The 18,479-nt window shown below is 39.7% G+C and overlaps 2 protein-coding genes and 1 long non-coding RNA gene across 3 annotated transcripts in view; 1 reads left to right on the top strand and 2 right to left on the bottom strand.

Annotated features, from left to right (window-relative positions):
• The first annotated feature begins 1,873 nt into the window (after positions 1–1,873).
• lcp2b (lymphocyte cytosolic protein 2b) lies at positions 1,874–10,224 on the top strand. The gene is made up of 15 exons (XM_066649825.1): positions 1,874–2,024; positions 2,959–3,021; positions 3,706–3,752; positions 4,361–4,423; positions 4,538–4,566; positions 4,852–4,898; positions 4,998–5,193; positions 5,947–6,026; positions 6,153–6,219; positions 6,295–6,381; positions 6,510–6,537; positions 6,663–6,747; positions 6,995–7,069; positions 7,153–7,308; positions 9,868–10,224. The coding sequence occupies exons 1-15, from the start codon at positions 1,947–1,949 to the stop codon at positions 9,991–9,993; spliced, it is 1,227 nt and encodes a 408-aa protein (XP_066505922.1). The 5' UTR covers positions 1,874–1,946; the 3' UTR covers positions 9,994–10,224.
• LOC136673995 (uncharacterized) lies at positions 6,806–14,143 on the bottom strand. The gene is made up of 3 exons (XR_010795989.1): positions 14,025–14,143; positions 10,292–10,420; positions 6,806–7,051 (listed from the first exon to the last, which is right to left on the bottom strand). It is a non-coding gene; the product is annotated as an uncharacterized lncRNA (long non-coding RNA).
• Positions 14,144–14,446: 303 nt separating this feature from the next.
• syce3 (synaptonemal complex central element protein 3) overlaps positions 14,447–18,479 on the bottom strand; it is a 4,969-nt gene continuing 936 nt past the window's right edge. The window contains exons 2-3 of the mRNA XM_066649535.1: positions 17,472–17,580; positions 14,447–14,776 (exon numbers count right to left, since the gene is read on the bottom strand). Coding sequence (XP_066505632.1) covers positions 14,652–14,776; positions 17,472–17,580 — 234 coding nt within the window. The 3' untranslated portion in view covers positions 14,447–14,651. The remainder of the gene's footprint in view (positions 14,777–17,471; positions 17,581–18,479) is intronic.

Genomic DNA, 18,479 nt, shown 5'->3' with positions numbered 1-18,479 from the left:
TAAAAACCCATTTACCACGATTACAGTTGTCACTCAGGATAAAAGAACCTTTAAATTTTATAAAAATCTCTGAATAACTGGACTTTTCTAAAGTTGTGAGGTAAGTGCATATGACCACATTGTGGAACTCCACTGCTATAACGTCATAAACATGTTCGAAATATTCAAACCACTGGTACTTCTTCTCAGGTCTGTGAGACTAGAAAGTTCCACCCTTCTTTATGGACATCTTTTGGGTAAAAAACCAAGGCGCCAACCTCGTGCAAAGCCCCCAGGGAAGCAGCTGTATTCAGTGGGATTCCTGCTGGCCTGGAGGTGAGTGATGAGCCTCCTCTCAACTCTCACCTCAGTGTTATATGGGACAGACTCAGCAGCTGGCCCAGCTCTTCTCCCTCCAGGGATTTCACCCTTTTTACTACTTGGTGTAGGCCACACATAGTAAGACAACCTAGGGTCAGAGCATAAACGGAGTGACGCTCTGATATTTTAATGTGTTTGATATTATATTAAATTCTTTCATTTTTCTTACTGGTTTATTACCAATTTACAAATTTCTTGTTAAAAGTTATATTCGTTGGATATTTGTTGTCTTTTTTAGACAAACATATGTTTTAAATGACCTATTTTATTTTGTATAGTTTTGTAATTCCTATTTTAATATTTCATTTTTACTGTAGAGATTCCAAACCATTGTTTTGTTGTTTGTTTTTCTGAATCAAAACTAGAATGATTATATTTAGCCAATTTTGTTGCACAATGAACTTGTCTTAGTGAGTGTTCGATCCTGAAAATGCAAGATAAGTACAGAGAAAAAAACAGTTATTTATGTAGTAGATTTTGTTTTGCATAAATGAAGCTTAGTTTGAACCTGACAAGTACAAAAGCCATACGTAAATATATCATATACCTTACATGGACTAGGTATTTTTGTTGTTGATGTTGTTCTCCAATGCCTATATTTTGACAGTTTATAAAACAGCTATGCTTACAAAAATCTATTTGTTAAACAAGTAAATCACCCTCCCAACATAAATGTATCAGTTACATTTAGCCATAAACTAAGCTTCTTTTAATTGGATAGAAAATATATTTTCAGCATTATTACATTCATTGTCTGTAACCCTTATCTAGTTCAGGGTCACGGTGGGTCCAGAGCCTACCCAGAATCAATGGGCGCAAGGTGGGAGCACACCCTGAAGGGGGCGCCAGTCCATCACAGGGCGACACACACTCACCTATGGACACTTTTGTGTAGCCAATCCATCTGCCAACTGTGTCTTTGGACCATGGGGGAAACTGGAGCACCAGGAGGAAACACCAAACACCTTACAGTCACCTGAAGCAAGGCTCGAACCCACAACCCCAGGGCCCTGGAGCTGTGACAGTGACACTACCTGCTGCGCCACCATGCAGTCCATTGTTACCTTCAGTGTAGTTACATTTTGGTGAGTTTAATAATGTAAAATGTTTCAGGAAATAAGATTAAAGATCAGTTCTATGATAAAAAGCATCCATATTAAATCAACGGTCAATATTTATAAAGTGCTGTTTTAGGGTGAGAACTGAAAGTTAGAAGCCAACAGAAGTTTTATTTTTACTAGCTACATGAAACATGCAGTTTATATTGAACATGTCCACACGGCTTTCAGTACATGTGTATGCTAAATGCATCTGAAATGCACAGCCTCAAAACGCCACATTTAGAAATATGCCCTGGCGGTTTGAGCCTCTTAAGGTTGTTATATGCAGACAGTTTAAAATAACTTATGACACAGCACTTCCTCTAATGAAAGCCTCTGTTTAAGGAAGGAGAGGCTGCTGTATGAGTCTTACTCTCACTGATCTACATGAGCTGTTAGAAGAATAACTTAAGCAGTAACTGGAAGGCCTTTACAATTGTGAAGTCATTATTGTGTTACTCCTGCAAAATTAATAAGCCATCCACAATGAATTTGGGCAACATTCCCTCTAGGTCAGAAGTTATGGGCTGGAACACAGAACGTCTAGCTGACTACCTAAAGAGAGTGAGTATGAGTAGACACTTTAACTTACTTCATATTTCGCAACACTGAGAAAAAAGAAGAATCTGTATTATTATTTATGGGTTTTTCAAAATAGTCACATAAAGCTGGGCAAAAGTCTTAGGCACATGAGATTACATACAGAGCCAATTTAATTAGTGGAATGATTTTGTTCTGAAAATATTTAGTCCTTTAGAGTAAATACAAGCATCATTAATAGAATTAGTAATGATTTTCTGTAGGTTAAAGTGTTGGCTTTACCGTTTCCAAACTTCTGTACCACCTGTGGCTATCATCCAGGACGATATAATAAATGTTTCATTAAATTAATCCAGGAGTAAACAAAAGGATGCAGTGGCTGGGGGCAATGAATCGAATTTGAAAACTAGACACTTGTTTTTCTAATTAGCTTCAAAACATTACCCACGTTCCTGAGAGCTACATATTATTGATAGTTTCTACTTTAGTGTTCATTTCTATTTATTCCGGGGTTAATGTTATTCCAATGTAACCTGATTTTAAAAATTGTTTAGCACCTAAGACTTTTGCACTGTATAAAGTAGATAGCATATTAAATGTCTCAATTATAGGTAGAACATCAGATGAATATTCAGTGTTACTTATGCATAGGTGTTTTTTTTTTTTACATATAAATAAACTAACTCAATTATAAATATTATATAATATTTGTTCCATTTTACTGTCAACATGTTTCCTGGTTTATTTATTTATTTTTACTCTAAGCAGATGTTAGCTGTTTAGTGGGCACTATCTGGGGGTGTTCACTATTTTAAAACATAGTTCATATGTCATCATTTTTAGAGAAGACAACAAGCAAAGAAAGTTTTTCAAGTAACTGTAAAGAAAACATGAAAATGATCTGAGATAAGTGAGTGTTTCTGAAGGCCAATGTGTTTTCACACGTTTGTGTTTGTAGATGAGGCTGTCTGGTTGTGACACAGTTGTGAAGAAAAGTGGCATAAATGGTGCAAGGTTTTTGGTAGGACTTCTTATCTTCTATAAACCTTACAAGAAAGCTACTTCAGATAATGACTTACTAAAGGCAGATTTACATTGAATTTGAAGTATATTCATTTATCATTTACCACTCATGTTTTAATTTAAGAACACCTGGACTCACAATGGTATTAACAAATGAAACTCACCGTGACTTTTCTTAGATATTCAAACTTGTATAATATAATTATATAATAATTACAAAAGCATGGGATGCTCTGGATGAGGCACAAATGCCCAAGTTCTTGGTTCAATGCATATTCTAAGACCCTTAGCACGGTGCTGTGGTGCAGTGAAATATTCACTAAAGTGACGAAGCTCTATAAAACTACAACTTACGTTTGACAGAGGTCCACACATTTTGGCGTGACCTAGAGTTTTGATTATGATCCAGAACTCAGTACCCACTCACTAAACATCTTGTAGCAGAATGCTATGACATTCTCACAGCAATGTCCCTACATCTCGTCTGAGGGTATCTAAGAAGAGTAGAAGCTGTTTACTGCAGCAGAGGGGACAACTGCCTTTAAAATCCTGTAGACAAACCTTTGAGCACATCAATATTTTTTTTATTTAAGACAAAAAAACAATACAAAGCAATGACAAAAAACATTGTATACCTATTAAAATAAGCTGACAGTAACTCACCTCCCTAATACTGCTCCAGGATATGTCAAGCATTGACCTTCAGAAGTTCCCCAACGTTCATGTGCCGTAAGTATTAGGATACACTTGCACCAATCACCACTGATTTTAGCCTGTATAGTAAAGCAAGAAGCATATTTTTGGGCCTTGTTATGTGCCAAACAACCAGAACAGAGGATGAGTCCCCATTAAAATACATGGTACATTTGATAACAAACCCAGTAAACAAGGAAAATTCATCAAAATCGTTCAAAATATGTCTAAAAGTAGTCTGTCAGTCAAGGACATATTTTAAACGTCAACGGACGTCCAAAATCCATCGTAATAAATTTGTTAAGTGGTGACCAATCGATAACGTCAGTGGACGTCCAAAACGCGTTTTATACAAGTCATTTATTTCGGGACCAATTAATAACGTCAATGGACGTCCAAAATACGTCTAATAGTCGTCTTTTCAATGTCTGTGTTTGGACGTCTTTTCAACTTTCATTTTCAACCTTAAGAGAACGTTGATTAGACCGCAGTCATTACGTTATTTCAACGTTGAATCAACGGCTAAATGTTTACTGGGAACCTACATTTAACTGTCAGCTTCATGTATCCACTTCCACCTTTAAATCTAAATGGATGTGTGACATAACTGTCGTGTTTGTTTTTTTATGTTTTATGCCTTAAAGACTTATCACAAAAATCTGCAATGACATTAACCAGAGTGGAAAAAATAAGGGTTTTTTTCAACGGTGAGCTTTAGAATCCATTCCTTTAACTTATTTAATCATATAAACACACACAATACAAATGTCTTTCTTTGGTAATGTGTTTTCTAACTTTCAAATCTACATTTTATTTCACAGATTAAAACCTCTACCACCTCCAAATCCGGGTAACTCTAACCACAGCCACAGTTTTACTTATTTAGCTTACATTTATTGCAGATAACATTTATTGACACTCTGGGCCATTTCCCTTTGCGCCAGTAAAGTATAGTGATCACCCATCACAGGCTTTGAAGCTTTAACATTTAATTTAAAAAAAGAGTGGTACACATGTACACAACACCTGTGCTTACAGATGCTGGATGTTCCAGAACGTTCCAGTTTACTCCACCCATATCTAAACTGGATTCACACGTGTCATGCTTAGATTTTAATTTTGTTTTTCTAAAAAGGCTTTGGACGTGCACTGGGACGTGAAACTTGGGAATCACAAGAGGATGTAAGTTTAAACCAAACTCACAACAAAAAAATAAACCTTAACTCATTCACTCAGTTCAGATATTTAATTCCAAACCATACATTTTTAATGTGTTTACAGGAACAGGACAGTGATGAAGACTATGAGGACCCAGATATTAATAACCCTGATGACACCTATATTTGTGCAGTATCTGAGGATTGTCCATCTGATGAAGAAGATGGTTATGACTATGAGTTGCCCCCTAGTGACACGGCTAGTGAAATACCAAGCCATTTCCGCATTGTCAAGTCTAAGGACAACAGTGACTATATAGGTGATCGTTCATTACATGTGCTGTATGCAAAACTGTTTTAGTACCACATCCTGTACAGTATATGGCCTTTATACCCCTCTAGCCTTCATGTGACATTGGGCACAGTGACATTAGGCTGTGTGCAGCTGCTCCAAAGAACAAAGAAGTGCACACTGTTTAAGCAGCTTATTTAACTACTCACAGTTACCTAAAGATGTGTAAGAATCGTCACAACACTGCTGTGTCTGATCTACTCAGTAACACACTAGCACAAGGTCAGTTTCAGTGCAGTACTGAGGATGATTATAAAAAACAGGGTGAAAGGAGGAAAATAACAAATTTTAAGATTCAGATGTCTGTAATTGTAGAACTACAAAGTGCTGCTCTATATTCAATGGATCTGAGAGAACGGACAGCGAGTGCAGAAGCAAGGAGTTCTCATATTGTTAAGGCTGTTGGTGTATAAACCAGTGATTACAGATTGCTGCTAGAAAGTTCCTGGACACTCAGTAAAATATACACTTTTATTTCTTGATGAAGGCTTTCCCCAAACTAAATGTACTTACATTTTATGTTGAAATGTTATCTTTTCCCCATTGTGAGACTGAGCTCTGTCACCTACAGATGATCTTTTTATAACCTCTTTTATTCATCTTTACCAGGGATTATAATAATTGTAGAGGGGACACTCTATTGCCATGTGCGCCAAAGCTTGCACAATTTCAAATAAACATTAATATTGCCTATTATTCATATTTCTGTTGCTGTGCTTAGATAGCGTACGCGAGTGTCCGAAAATAAGGCCGCCAGAACGACCAGACACATTGACACGCCCTGCCACGGCCAAACCTCAAGTAAGTGTAGAAAAGATGTATTAATAATAGCTAATATTTTCATTTCATTTTTTTTTTTTACATTAACGCCTCTCATGTTGGGAACTGATATAGTTTTTACTCATCTTTAATTACTTATTTTAATAGATGCTGACACCTAAAGCTCCAAGAATTGATCCATCCCCACACAGACCCATAAAATCTGTCACCAAATGTAGGTAAGATTTTTATTTTCTAAAGGGATTCTTCTTGTAATTACTCTAAATTGCGGAATGTTTTATCTCTGCAGCCAAGCCATCTAAAGAAGCACCTCAAATTGACCGCAGGACCAAACCTCGCACTACAAACGTCTCAAAACCTTGCTCAAATATCACAGGTATAACTTGTTTTCACCTTTATTAATTATATCTCTAAACAGGGAAACTTCTATGGTTCATCTCAAACTTAGGAATAAATATCTTTATAAAATGTTGATATTAAAAATGGATTTAATCATTTTTGCAGAAGCAAGATGCCACCCTACAAACACAAGGTATGGATTACAATCAAATTCAGAGGTTTATAAATTGCCACAAGGTAAATTAAATTAACATCAAAATGAAGCCTAATTTAATTTTTTGAAAACCATGAACTGGCTCTGAAACATTTTTGTCTCAGGCTGGTTTCCAGTCAGATCGAGAGCTCTTCAGTGGGTTTCTCTGAGCAACAAAATGTACTGGCCCAAAACTTCCAGAACGAACAGGTAGGTGCAGTATTAATGATTTTAAGGAAAAGTGATTAAATAACGTATAAAACTACATGTTAGTTTGCTAGTTGTTAGTCTTCACCACAAGAGGGCAATACTGTAACACATTGACAACCAGTCGAAACAGAAGGTAAACTAAACCCACTAAATCACAAAATAGACTGTCTAACGTATGTCTAACTATCCACAATAAACATCATGTATCTGGAATCAGAAATGCCAAACCGTAAATATCTCAATGCAGGACATGGATCCTCAGTGGTATGTAGGTGCGATGAAAAGAGGGGAAGCTGAAGCCTGCCTGAGAAGAATAAACAAGGTTAGTGTCATAGGTTCAAAATCCTTTTCAAAATCAACATAAAAACAAACAACACTTTTTAACCCCTTGTTGCCACTACTCAGGATGGCACCTTCCTCATAAGAGACAGCTCCAAAAACTTCCTGGATCAGCCATATACACTGATGGTACTGAACAAGCAAAAAGTGTACAACATCCAAATTCGTTTCCTTGGAAACAAAGAAGGCTACTCTTTGGGCACAGGCCTAAGTGGAACAGAGGTAAAAGCGACCCCTATTTTCTGAAAAGTTTTGTAAAATGCAATAAAAACAAGTTTCAGCTGACCATCTAAAACAAAATTGTATTTGATGAAGGGAGCACCCTAAAAATTGGGGGACAGAGGCATCATAAGTAACATTGTATTTTAAAACACGTAAAAGGTGAATATTAAAAATATATAAGCATCCATCAAAAAGAGAAGTCTACATTATATAATATTGAGAAATCCACAGACATTTTACTCTGTGTATGATGAGGCCAGAAAACACTGTTGAATGTGTGTGACCATTGAGTCATCAGACAGTACTCCATAGCTGTTTTCACATATGCATTCTGGAAAATGTCTGGAGTATAAAGTCCAGAGATATTCCGGAATTGTCCTTACACACCAGTAGCAAACAATTGAAGATTTTCTGTGTCAGACATGTTCTCACAGCTTGAAATGTTCCATGTGCTTTAGACACATGCACTCTCTCAGACATTACTCAGACTTTGTACTACGTGGCTAGCCAGAAAAATGTCTGAGTAATGTCCAGGACAAATGTTATGAACGTTTGCATCCACAATTTCTTATCTACCTTAACCTCTATTAGAGTTAGTGCTGATAATTTGCTTTATAATTAGACTGTGGTGGCTCAGCAGGTAGTGTCCCAGTCACACAGCTTCAGGGACATGTCTGTGAGGAGTGTGGTGTGTTCTCGCTGTGTCTGCGTGGGTTTCCTCCGGGTGACTGTCTGTGAGGAGTGTGGTGTGTTCTCCTTGTGTCAGCGTGGGTTTCTCCGGGTGACTGTCTGTGAGGAGTGTGGTGTGTTCTCGCTGTGTCTGCGTGGGTTTCCTCCGGGTGACTGTCTGTGAGGAGTGTGGTGTGTTCTCCTTGTGTCAGCGTGGGTTTCCTCCGGGTGACTGTCTGTGAGGAGTGTGGTGTGTTCTCCTTGTGTCAGTATGGGTTTGCTCCGGGTGCTCCGGTTTCCTCCCACAGTCCAAAACACACGTTGGTAGGTAGATTTGTGTGTGTGTGTGGCCTGTGAAGGACTGGCGCCCCCTCCAGGGTGTATTCCTGCATTGCGCCCAATGATTCCAAGTAGGCTCTGGACCCACCATGACCATGAATGGGATAAGGGTTACAGATAATGAATAACTGAATAAATAGACTGTCCAATTATATATCCAAAAGTCTGTAACAAAATAGGGCGGCACGGTGGTGCAGCAGGTTAGTGTCGCAGTCACACAGCTCCAGGGACCTGGAGGAGTGTGGGTTCGTTTCCCGCTCCGGGTGACTGTGAGGAGTGTGGTGTGTTCTCCCTGTGTCTGCGTGGGTTTCCTCCGGGTGCTCCGGTTTCCTCCCACAGTCCAAAAACACACGTTGGTAGGTGGATTGGGGACTCAAAAATTGTCCGTAGGTGTGAATGTGTGTGTGTCTGTGTTGCCCTGTGAAGGACTGGCGCCCCCTCCAGGGTGTGTTCCCGCCTTGCGCCCAATGATTCCATGTAGGCTCTGGACCCACTGATGTTGTCACAAAGCAGCTTCACAGACATGACATGAAATTGTCAACAAAAAAAATCCCCAGGAAAGCAAGCCATAGGCGACAGTGGCAAGTAAAAACTCCCTCTGAGCTGAGGAAGAAACCTGGGGAGGAACCAAGGCTCACAAGGGGTGACCTATCCTCCTCTGGTCAATCTACTGGTGATAATAGTTAGGAGTCTGTGAAAACTTCAGTGTAGCGGCAGCTCCAAGACAAAAAATCATGATGCTATTGTGATAAATAAAAAGCATTTGGGAAAATCGATGTCACTTAACACAGTCTGCTAGTGAATCAAGAAATGCATCCTGGAACTTTATTACATTTATTTATTAAGCTGCAGAGTTCTTTGGCCCCCAGCTCATCTCAGATAGTCCGAAAGAAAGTGTAAAAGTTTGCTGTGGTCAGATATGTTTTTAGACACTTCAGCTTGATTTTGGAAGAAATGCAGGTAGAATCCTCTGTACCAAATATGAAGGATCCACCCAGACTGTTATCATGGAAAACTGCAAAAGCCAATATAGCACATTATAGGAGATGCAGCTGTTACTGCCACATTGGCGACGTACCTATGTGTGAAGGTACTACTTGAGTGTGTGGAAGTGTATATTGGAAGCTACCATGATGTGGACATACTTTCATGTGAATTCCAGTTACTTCAACAAGATAAAAGCTTAGCTTCGTAGCAGCAGACTGTGTGTGCTTGACGTGTCTTCAATGGCACATCATAAAGAGGAGAATCAGATGCAGAAGCAGCTTAAGCCTAGTATCCGCAAGAATGGGCAAAAATTCCATTTTTAATACTTTTAGTATTCTCAGTTGCCAAATGATAAAATAATGTCATTAAAAGTAAAGGTGATGTAACAGTTGTAAACATGCTTCTATCCCACAAAAAAAGATGGAGAAATATAAAAAATTATAATAATATTGTTATTTTTAATGCATTTTACAAAAACAAAATGATGAAAATGTGTATGACATAACACTGCCACTTCTTATTTAATATTAATATATATTCTGGGTCATGGTTTATATGCTATAGACTTTTCCCAGTGTGAGAGACATGGTCACACACCACACAAAGACACAACTACTGCTGATAGATGCCATGGATCGTGGCATGGGAGCTCAGCATGAATGCTGTCTAATGCATCCAGCATGGTGTTAAAACCACATTTCTGAAGAACAATGGAAATCTAATCTAAGAGCCTCGACATCGGCACTCGTTCTTTAAAGGAATGTTTTTTTGTTTCACTGGGCACTGGCATGAAGTTTTCGTATTTGTGTAATAAATTATAAAAGTGGGCTTTTTATAATGTCAGGAACATTTACTGTTTGAAGATATGAATTTTATCACAATACTTTCATCTTTATACTTGAATGCTTGTTTAATGTTTAACGTCCCTTGTTATTAGAAATGTAAATAAAGGTAACTGAAAACTGAACTGCCGTGTCACTGAGATTACCTCTTTACTTTTCTACTTCTGGAACTGCTGTCATCCATGCTGAGTCCTCTCCAACATCATGGAGAAATGAGAAGTTATCAGGGTGTGTAAAACCCACAGTCAGTTTACACTGCAGCAGCTGAGCCTTCACTGGAAATAAAAGAAATTATGAAAGTTATGAGATAAGAAAGAAGTTAGAGCCACTGTATTAAAGGTGACATTCATTATTGCAATTAAAAAACACATTTTATGATTGTTTGCATGCTTGAAACCGGTCTAATGTGTTTATGAAATCTACTGTGAGTAAATAATAAAAAAAAACTGTCACGGTCAGGAATGCTAGGCTCTCTCTCTCTCAGCTCTCATGGCAGAAATCTATCATTTTTTTAGACTCACATTCAAACATTCAGACAAACATTAAAAGCACAAACTCACATGAGGATACTGCTCTGTACCTGCTCTATAGGTGGGTCTATTGACTTATTTTTGTTATAAGGTTGAATGTCTACAAAATTTGGGAGATGGCAAACTGCATTACAGAAAATGATACTAAACAAATAGAATTATAAATGAGTATCTGTGTTCATTCAAACAGTGAATAAAAACTTACAGACAAGTTAAACCTCAGCCAAATCACTTCTCAATTATACAGTTCCACCTTAAAAAACACTGCACTTCAGAACATAAACAAGCCAGAGAGAAACCGGAGCACCCGGAGGAAACCCACGCAGACACAGCGAGAACACACCACACTCCTCACAGACAGGTCCCTGAAGCTGTGTGACTGCGACATTACCTGCTGAGCCACCGTGCCGCCCACAGTCTAATTATAAAGCAAATTATCAACAACAAAAAGAAAGAGAGAGCAGAATATCACTTATGACAGTGGAGGACCACAGAAGAACTGGAAAAAAAAAGACTGAACTCTTTGTGTATCTTTTGTAAATTACACTATTAAAGACCAATATTGCAAGTGCAATTTAAATTGAAATATTTCTACAAATTAAGATCAATTTCAGAGAAAAATCATTACAAAAAGTTGCTTCTGATTTGTCAAACTTGTCTTTAATTAGAATAACTTTAAAACATTGTTAATAAAGCAGACAATAAAAACTGCAGCTCCTGCACGCTTGCAAATTGCGTGGTTTCAAAACAATTAAATATTTGGCTGTATGGTGAGCACTCATCAAATTGGACTTATCATTGTACCTGTATTCAAGCAGCAAACAACTCAACAAGAACAGGTATTCACAGGTATAACAGCTGTAGCCACTCATTAACCTTAATCTTTATTAGAGTTAGTGCTGATTATTTTCTTTATAATTAGACTGTACAATTATATTTCCAAAAGTCTGTAGCAAACCCTTGCAGTAAGATTCTGATATCCAATTGTGAATGATTGATCCGCATCCACAGCAGCCCATGTCTGTGAGGTCATCAGGCTCAAAGCCAGGTGTGGGGATAGAGAGGTAAAAAGCCCCTTAGCATTGGGCAAATCTTTTCTCTGGAGTGCTGGATCTACAGGGTGGGCCATTTATATGGATACACATCAATACAATGGGAATCACACCAAAGCACACCATTGTTTTTCTTGTGAAAACCCCAATAAGTTTGATGTGTCACATGACCCTCTTCCCATTGAAAAAACAAAAGTTGAATCCAAAATGGACGACTTCAAAATGGCCACCATGGTCACCACCCATCTTGAAAAGTTTCCCCCCTCCCATATACTAATGTGCCACAAAAAGGAAGTTAATATCACCAACCATTCCCATTTTATTAAGGTGTATCCATATAAATGGCCCACCCTGTACTTCCAATATTTCTGGCATAAGTTAGAGTGAGGTTTGTTCCCATTATATATTTGACCATATAATTTATGAAATGTGTAAAACAGAAGAACAGAACATACCTCTAATAATATACTTAAAAGGACCACAAAAACAACGTAAACTACAAACTCTACCTCACCGCTATTAATACGTGAACTTCAGCACTGGCCATGAAGTGAGAAATCGCATTTCAGTAAATTACACTGCAGCAGCAACCCATGTCACAAATTAGTTTCAAAACCAAATCCTGATTTGAGTGCTTCCCCAGGGTCTTGTCTTTCTGTAAGTGTCCTCCACTTCATCATATTTATCTTATATCAGCTCACCTCCATTTTAACTTCCCTTTCCTCAACAGCAACCCCCACGGCTGATAGGCACCAGCAGATGTTGATCTGGGTCACAGCACCAGTGTAATGCGAGTTTCGCTCAGAGCAGGTTACAAAGCCCGTGACCTGCTGCATCATAACTGAAAGCTTCACTAAGTGACCTAAAGACGGCACTGCCCTGAGGGAACAGCACTGTCATTCTTTTATCAGGTCTTTTTTAAGAGTCATCCTTCTGTTATACTAAGCCATGTCCTGTGGTGGACATGCCTGCGTTCACTCTGCAAGACCAGACACTTAAACCAGTGCATTGTTACGCATTAAAAGAAAATCCTTTTGCTATTTTCTTCTAATAGTCTCTGATCAGTTGTCCTTAGGTGTCACTCTGAAAAGAGTAAAATTGGCAAAGTGCCCAAGAGAATCATATTTGGTTTCTTAAAACACTGAACAGCTGCTTTTCTAGTATATTTACTGTGTGGCTCTTGCATTCTGAAAGCATTTTGTTGTTATTGTGATTGCATTTATTGATTTTGTGATTGGAGCTAAAATGGTATTGTTGTTTTATTGTCCATTTGTTTCTGGACCATGTAAAGGATTGCCTCTAATGACAAATCCAGCTAACTGACTGACCGGCTAACATTATGAAAACAGGAAAACCCTCAAATTTCTACTGTGCTTTTATGTTATATTTTTTTTCTTTAGGGAACCAACAGTCAAGTGATCTTTCAATGTGAATACAGTACAATTAGTTATCTCAATGTTGATCAAGATAGTAGTCCAACATTAAGTCATTCAGGGGCGGTCACAGGGTGGCGCAGCAGGTAGGTGTCACAGTCACACAGCTCCAGGGACCTGGAGGTTGTGGGTTCGATTCCCACTCCGGGTGACTGTCTGTGAGGAGTGTGGTGTGTTCTCCCTGTGTCTGCGTGGGTTTCCTCCGGGTGACTGTCTGTGAGGAGTTTGGTGTGTTCTCTCTGTGTCTGCGTGGGTTTCCTCCGGGTGCTCCGGTTTCCTCCCACAGTCCAAAAACACATGTTGGTAGGTGGATCGGTGACTCCAAAAGTGTCCGTAGTTGTGAGTGAATGTGTCTGCGTGTGTTGCCCTGTGAAGGACTGGTGCCCCCTCCAGGGTGTATTCTTGCCTTGCACCCAATCATTCCAGGTAGGCTCTGGACCCAACACGACCCTGAATTGGATAAGTGGTTACAGATAATGAATGAATTAAGTCATTCAACACTGATTTCTGATCAGTGGGTCTGAATTCTAGCCATGGATGTGGACATGGTCTCTCACACATTCACACAGCTGAGTGATTGTGTATAGCCAATCGACTTCCCAAAGTGTTTTTGGCTTGTGGGAGTAAACATGAGAACTCAGAGGAAACCCATGCAGACACAGGGTAACCACAGCAAACGCTGTCCAGAGGTGAGGTTCAAACCCATGACTCCAGGATGATGGAGCTGTGTGGTAGCAAACTCACTGTAGCACCGCCATACCATCCAATAACAAAATTCCTCAAAAAAAAATAATAACGTACATCTAAAAAGATGAGATTCATCAATATGTGAAAGACACACATTAATAATTTAAAAGTCCACACCTTCCAGCTGTTCTAAACACAAAGAAATAGAATCCAGCTCTCTCAAGATGTAATCCAGGCGGAGAGAGACATAGTTCTCACTGCCCTCTGAAGTCATTTCTGCTTTCTCCATCTGCAATACAACAGTACAAATCATTCAAATGAATAGCTTGAGGCTGCACTGTCATTGATCCTATACAAACAATAATCAAATTTTATCAGACAGTATCATCTACATTTAACAGCCTTCCAAAAACAACATGACAGATTTGTTCTGGGTTTGTTTTTTTTATAATTTAAATTATTTTGTAGAATGAATTTAAGTAAATTAACTTAGTATGGAACAGTATAAACAACGAAGTGCAAAGAACATTTCAAACACATCCATTTCCGGTACGTACTGATAATTAAACCACTGGCAAACAAACTGTATTTATTCCTTAAATGTCTTTTATTGATTTCTTCAAATACAACAACTTACATTTCATCTTGTGTCAGGAAAATCGACTTTTAATCAAACCTCAACATATTTCCATGTAACATAAATAATAACAAAACATCTAATACAATGGGTCTGACATAAAACCAAATCAGCATCTACTCCTTGTTTTCCTTCTGATCTAAAACTGCAGAGTCTTCGTGGTTCTTTCATTTGGATTTGCAGATAACAGCTTTGCACTTAAGATACTCATCCTCCAACCTCTTGTGAGCCTTGGAAAGTTGAGGGTCAGTACGCAATACGACCATATCATACGCCATCAAAGTCAAACGCACTGTAAAGAGAAATTAAAAATGTTACTGTGATGCACTAAAGATCCATTTTTGAGAATTTCTGCAAAATTAATCATCTGGGTGATATCAAGAAAGCCACTCAGAGGGGACTGGTGTGAAATGCACCATTTTAGAGTCTGAATTGTTTATAGTGATGATATGAAACAAAAATATAAAACACTCCATACAATAAAAGTTCTCTTACAGAATGCTATAATGCTACATGCAATGGATATAAATATCTTAAGTGATTTGAGGTTAGAAATTGGCCCTAAATACTTTCTTGATGAAGAGATAAATTACATGCCCAAATATTTTATTTGCATTAATTCTGAATTCTAGTGTATTAATAAGGGCTTAGTTGGTGTGTTCTCCCTGTGTCCGCGTGGGTTTCCTCCAGGTGACTGTCTGTGAGGAGTATGGTGTGTTCTCTCTGTGTCTGTGTGGTTTTCCTCCGGGTGACTGTCTGTGAGGAGTGTGGTGTGTTCTCTCTGTGTCTGTGTGGGTTTCCTCCGGGTGACTGTCTGTGAGGAGTGTGGTGTGTTCTCTCTGTGTCTGTGTGGGTTTCCTCCGGGTGACTGTCTGTGAGGAGTGTGGTGTGTTCTCCCTGTGTCTGCGTGGGTTTCCTCCAGGTGACTGTCTGTGAGGAGTGTGTTGTGTTCTCCCTGTGTCCACGTGGGTATCCTCCGGGTGACTGTCTGTGAGGAGTGTGGTGTGTTCTCTCTGTGTCTGAGTGGGTTTCCTGCGAGTGACTGTCTGTGAGGAGTGTGGTGTGTTCTCCGTGTCCGCGTGGGTTTCCTCCGGGTGACTGTCTGTGAGGAGTGTGTTGTGTTCTCCCTGTGTCCGCGTGGGTTTCCTCTGAGTGACTGTCTGTGAGGAGTGTGGTGTGTTCTCCCTGTGTCTGTGTGGGTTTCCTCCGGGTGACTGTCTGTGAGGAGTGTGGTGTGTTCTCCCTGTGTCTGTGTGGGTTTCCTCCAGGTGACTGTCTGTGAGGAGTGTGGTGTGTTCTCTCTGTGTCTGTGTGGGTTTCCTCCGAGTGACTGTCTGTGAGGAGTGTGGTGTGTTCTCCGTGTCCGCGTGGGTTTCCTCCAGGTGACTGTCTGTGAGGAGTGTGGTGTGTTCTCCCTGTGTCCGTGTGGGTTTCCTCCAGGTGACTGTCTGTGAGGAGTGTGGTGTGTTCTCCCTGTGTCTGTGTGGGTTTCCTCCGGGTGACTGTCTGTGAGGAGTGTGGTGTGTTCTCCCTGTGTCCGCGTGGGTTTCCTCCGGGTGACTGTCTGTGAGGAGTGTGGTGTGTTCTCCATGTGTCTGTGTGGGTTTCCTCCAGGTGACTGTCTGTGAGGAGTGTGGTGTGTTCTCTCTGTGTCTGTGTGGGTTTCCTCCGGGTGACTGTCTGTGAGGAGTGTGGTGTGTTCTCCCTGTGTCTGCGTGGGTTTCCTCCAGGTGACTGTCTGTGAGGAGTGTGTTGTGTTCTCCCTGTGTCCACGTGGGTATCCTCCGGGTGACTGTCTGTGAGGAGTGTGGTGTGTTCTCTCTGTGTCTGAGTGGGTTTCCTGCGAGTGACTGTCTGTGAGGAGTGTGGTGTGTTCTCCGTGTCTGCGTGGGTTTCCTCCGGGTGACTGTCTGTGAGGAGTGTGTTGTGTTCTCCCTGTGTCCGCGTGGGTTTCCTCTGAGTGACTGTCTGTGAGGAGTGTGGTGTGTTCTCCCTGTGTCTGTGTGGGTTTCCTCCGGGTGACTGTCTGTGAGGAGTGTGGTGTGTTCTCCCTGTGTCTGTGTGGGTTTCCTCCAGGTGACTGTCTGTGAGGAGTGTGGTGTGTTCTCTCTGTGTCTGTGTGGGTTTCCTCCGAGTGACTGTCTGTGAGGAGTGTGGTGTGTTCTCCGTGTCCGCGTGGGTTTCCTCCAGGTGACTGTCTGTGAGGAGTGTGGTGTGTTCTCCCTGTGTCCGTGTGGGTTTCCTCCAGGTGACTGTCTGTGAGGAGTGTGGTGTGTTCTCCCTGTGTCTGTGTGGGTTTCCTCCGGGTGACTGTCTGTGAGGAGTGTGGTGTGTTCTCCCTGTGTCCGCGTGGGTTTCCTCCGGGTGACTGTCTGTGAGGAGTGTGGTGTGTTCTCCATGTGTCTGTGTGGGTTTCCTCCAGGTGACTGTCTGTGAGGAGTGTGGTGTGTTTTCCATGTGTCTGTGTGGGTTTCCTCCAGGTGCTCCGGTTTCCTCCCACAGTTCAAAAACACACGTTGGTAGGTGGATTAGCGACTCTAAAGTGTCCGTAGGGGTGTGTGTGTGTGTGTGTGTCTGTGTTGCCCTGTGAAGGACTGGCACCCCCTCCAGGATGTATTCCCACCTTGCGCCCAATGATTCCAAGTAGGCTCTGGACCCACCGCGACCCTAAACTGGATAAGAGCTTACAGATAATGAATGAATGAATTAATAATAAGGGGTTTGCTCTCTCTTTGATGCAAAATGTTTTCTATAGTTTGTAAAACATTAGGCTAGATGTTAGAACATTACTGCAAGGATTTAATGGCATTCAACCACATATATATTAGTGTTGGATGATATTTTCGGATCACAAACTCAAAACCTTAAAACACTAATGTAAAGATATATAGGATATTTTATAGTAATGAAACCATCTATGTCAAACAAATATGAGATACGTTTTAAAGCACAAATATCAATGGAATTTCCCTTAAACACCAACTTACCTGAAATATTCTCCATTTCCTCAGTCATTGTCTCTAAATCTCTGTTGAGTTGTACACTTTCACGACTGAAGTCTTCATGCAGTTCACCACCAGAAGCACTATCAACCATCTAAAAACCAACAGAACTCACTAAACCACATAACCAACTATGCAAAAGTAATTGCTATGTAATATTTGCATAATGGCTTTCTAAAAGAGCGGCAAATCAGCAATAGTTTATTTGTTTCACACTTGAGCAAAATGGTTATGGTTTGTAAGTTTGAATAATTAATAAGAATAAACCACAAAATATCCCTCTTATGACTTCGCTAAAAAAATAGCTAATAAAGCCACTCCTCCAGATAAAAAGCACACTTTTTTGTGTATATTTTATTTATTTACTTTTATTTTTTAAGAGCTAAAATACATATCATGTTTGAAATAAGCACTAAATGCCATAATAGAGAACTTGGGCTTTGAAATGGCAGTGTCCAAAGACCATTTCAACCAGGTTTATACAAAAAGCCAAGGTTTTTACGTCAAAAACTTAAGGCAACAATATTATCAACTTATGGAGCATGGCTTTCAATCCACAGGCCAGCAGTTATGGGGTACGTGAGAAAATAATGTTTGCAGACGATTCAACGCTAGTTCTTTCACATTCAAATTTCAATTCCTTGATTATGAATGCAAATGTTAACTGCCTATGACACATGGTTTAAAAAATATTTTGCAATATAAAAAGCTAATTTCTATTATTTCTAGTGGTAGAAAAAATGATTCTTCTAAAAATACAGCTGTTAGGGTGAATCAAGTGTCAAGTATAAAGTTTTTGTGTATCACCGTTGATGAAAAGTTTAGTTGGAAAGAACAAGTAAATTTGGAAAAATAAATAAACGGAGAGTTGGCCATTTGGTAAAACATAAATTGTATTACACTTCATTATGACCTAATTTATCCCTGTTTTTCAGATGGTAATATAATTTGGGCAAATATTTTTTCTACTCTACTTGTTTCAAATCTTATTTT

Source organism: Hoplias malabaricus, chromosome 17 (assembly GCF_029633855.1).
Source record: "Hoplias malabaricus isolate fHopMal1 chromosome 17, fHopMal1.hap1, whole genome shotgun sequence".
Lineage (NCBI taxonomy): Eukaryota > Metazoa > Chordata > Actinopteri > Characiformes > Erythrinidae > Hoplias > Hoplias malabaricus.
This window is presented reverse-complemented; position numbering and strand designations above follow the sequence as displayed.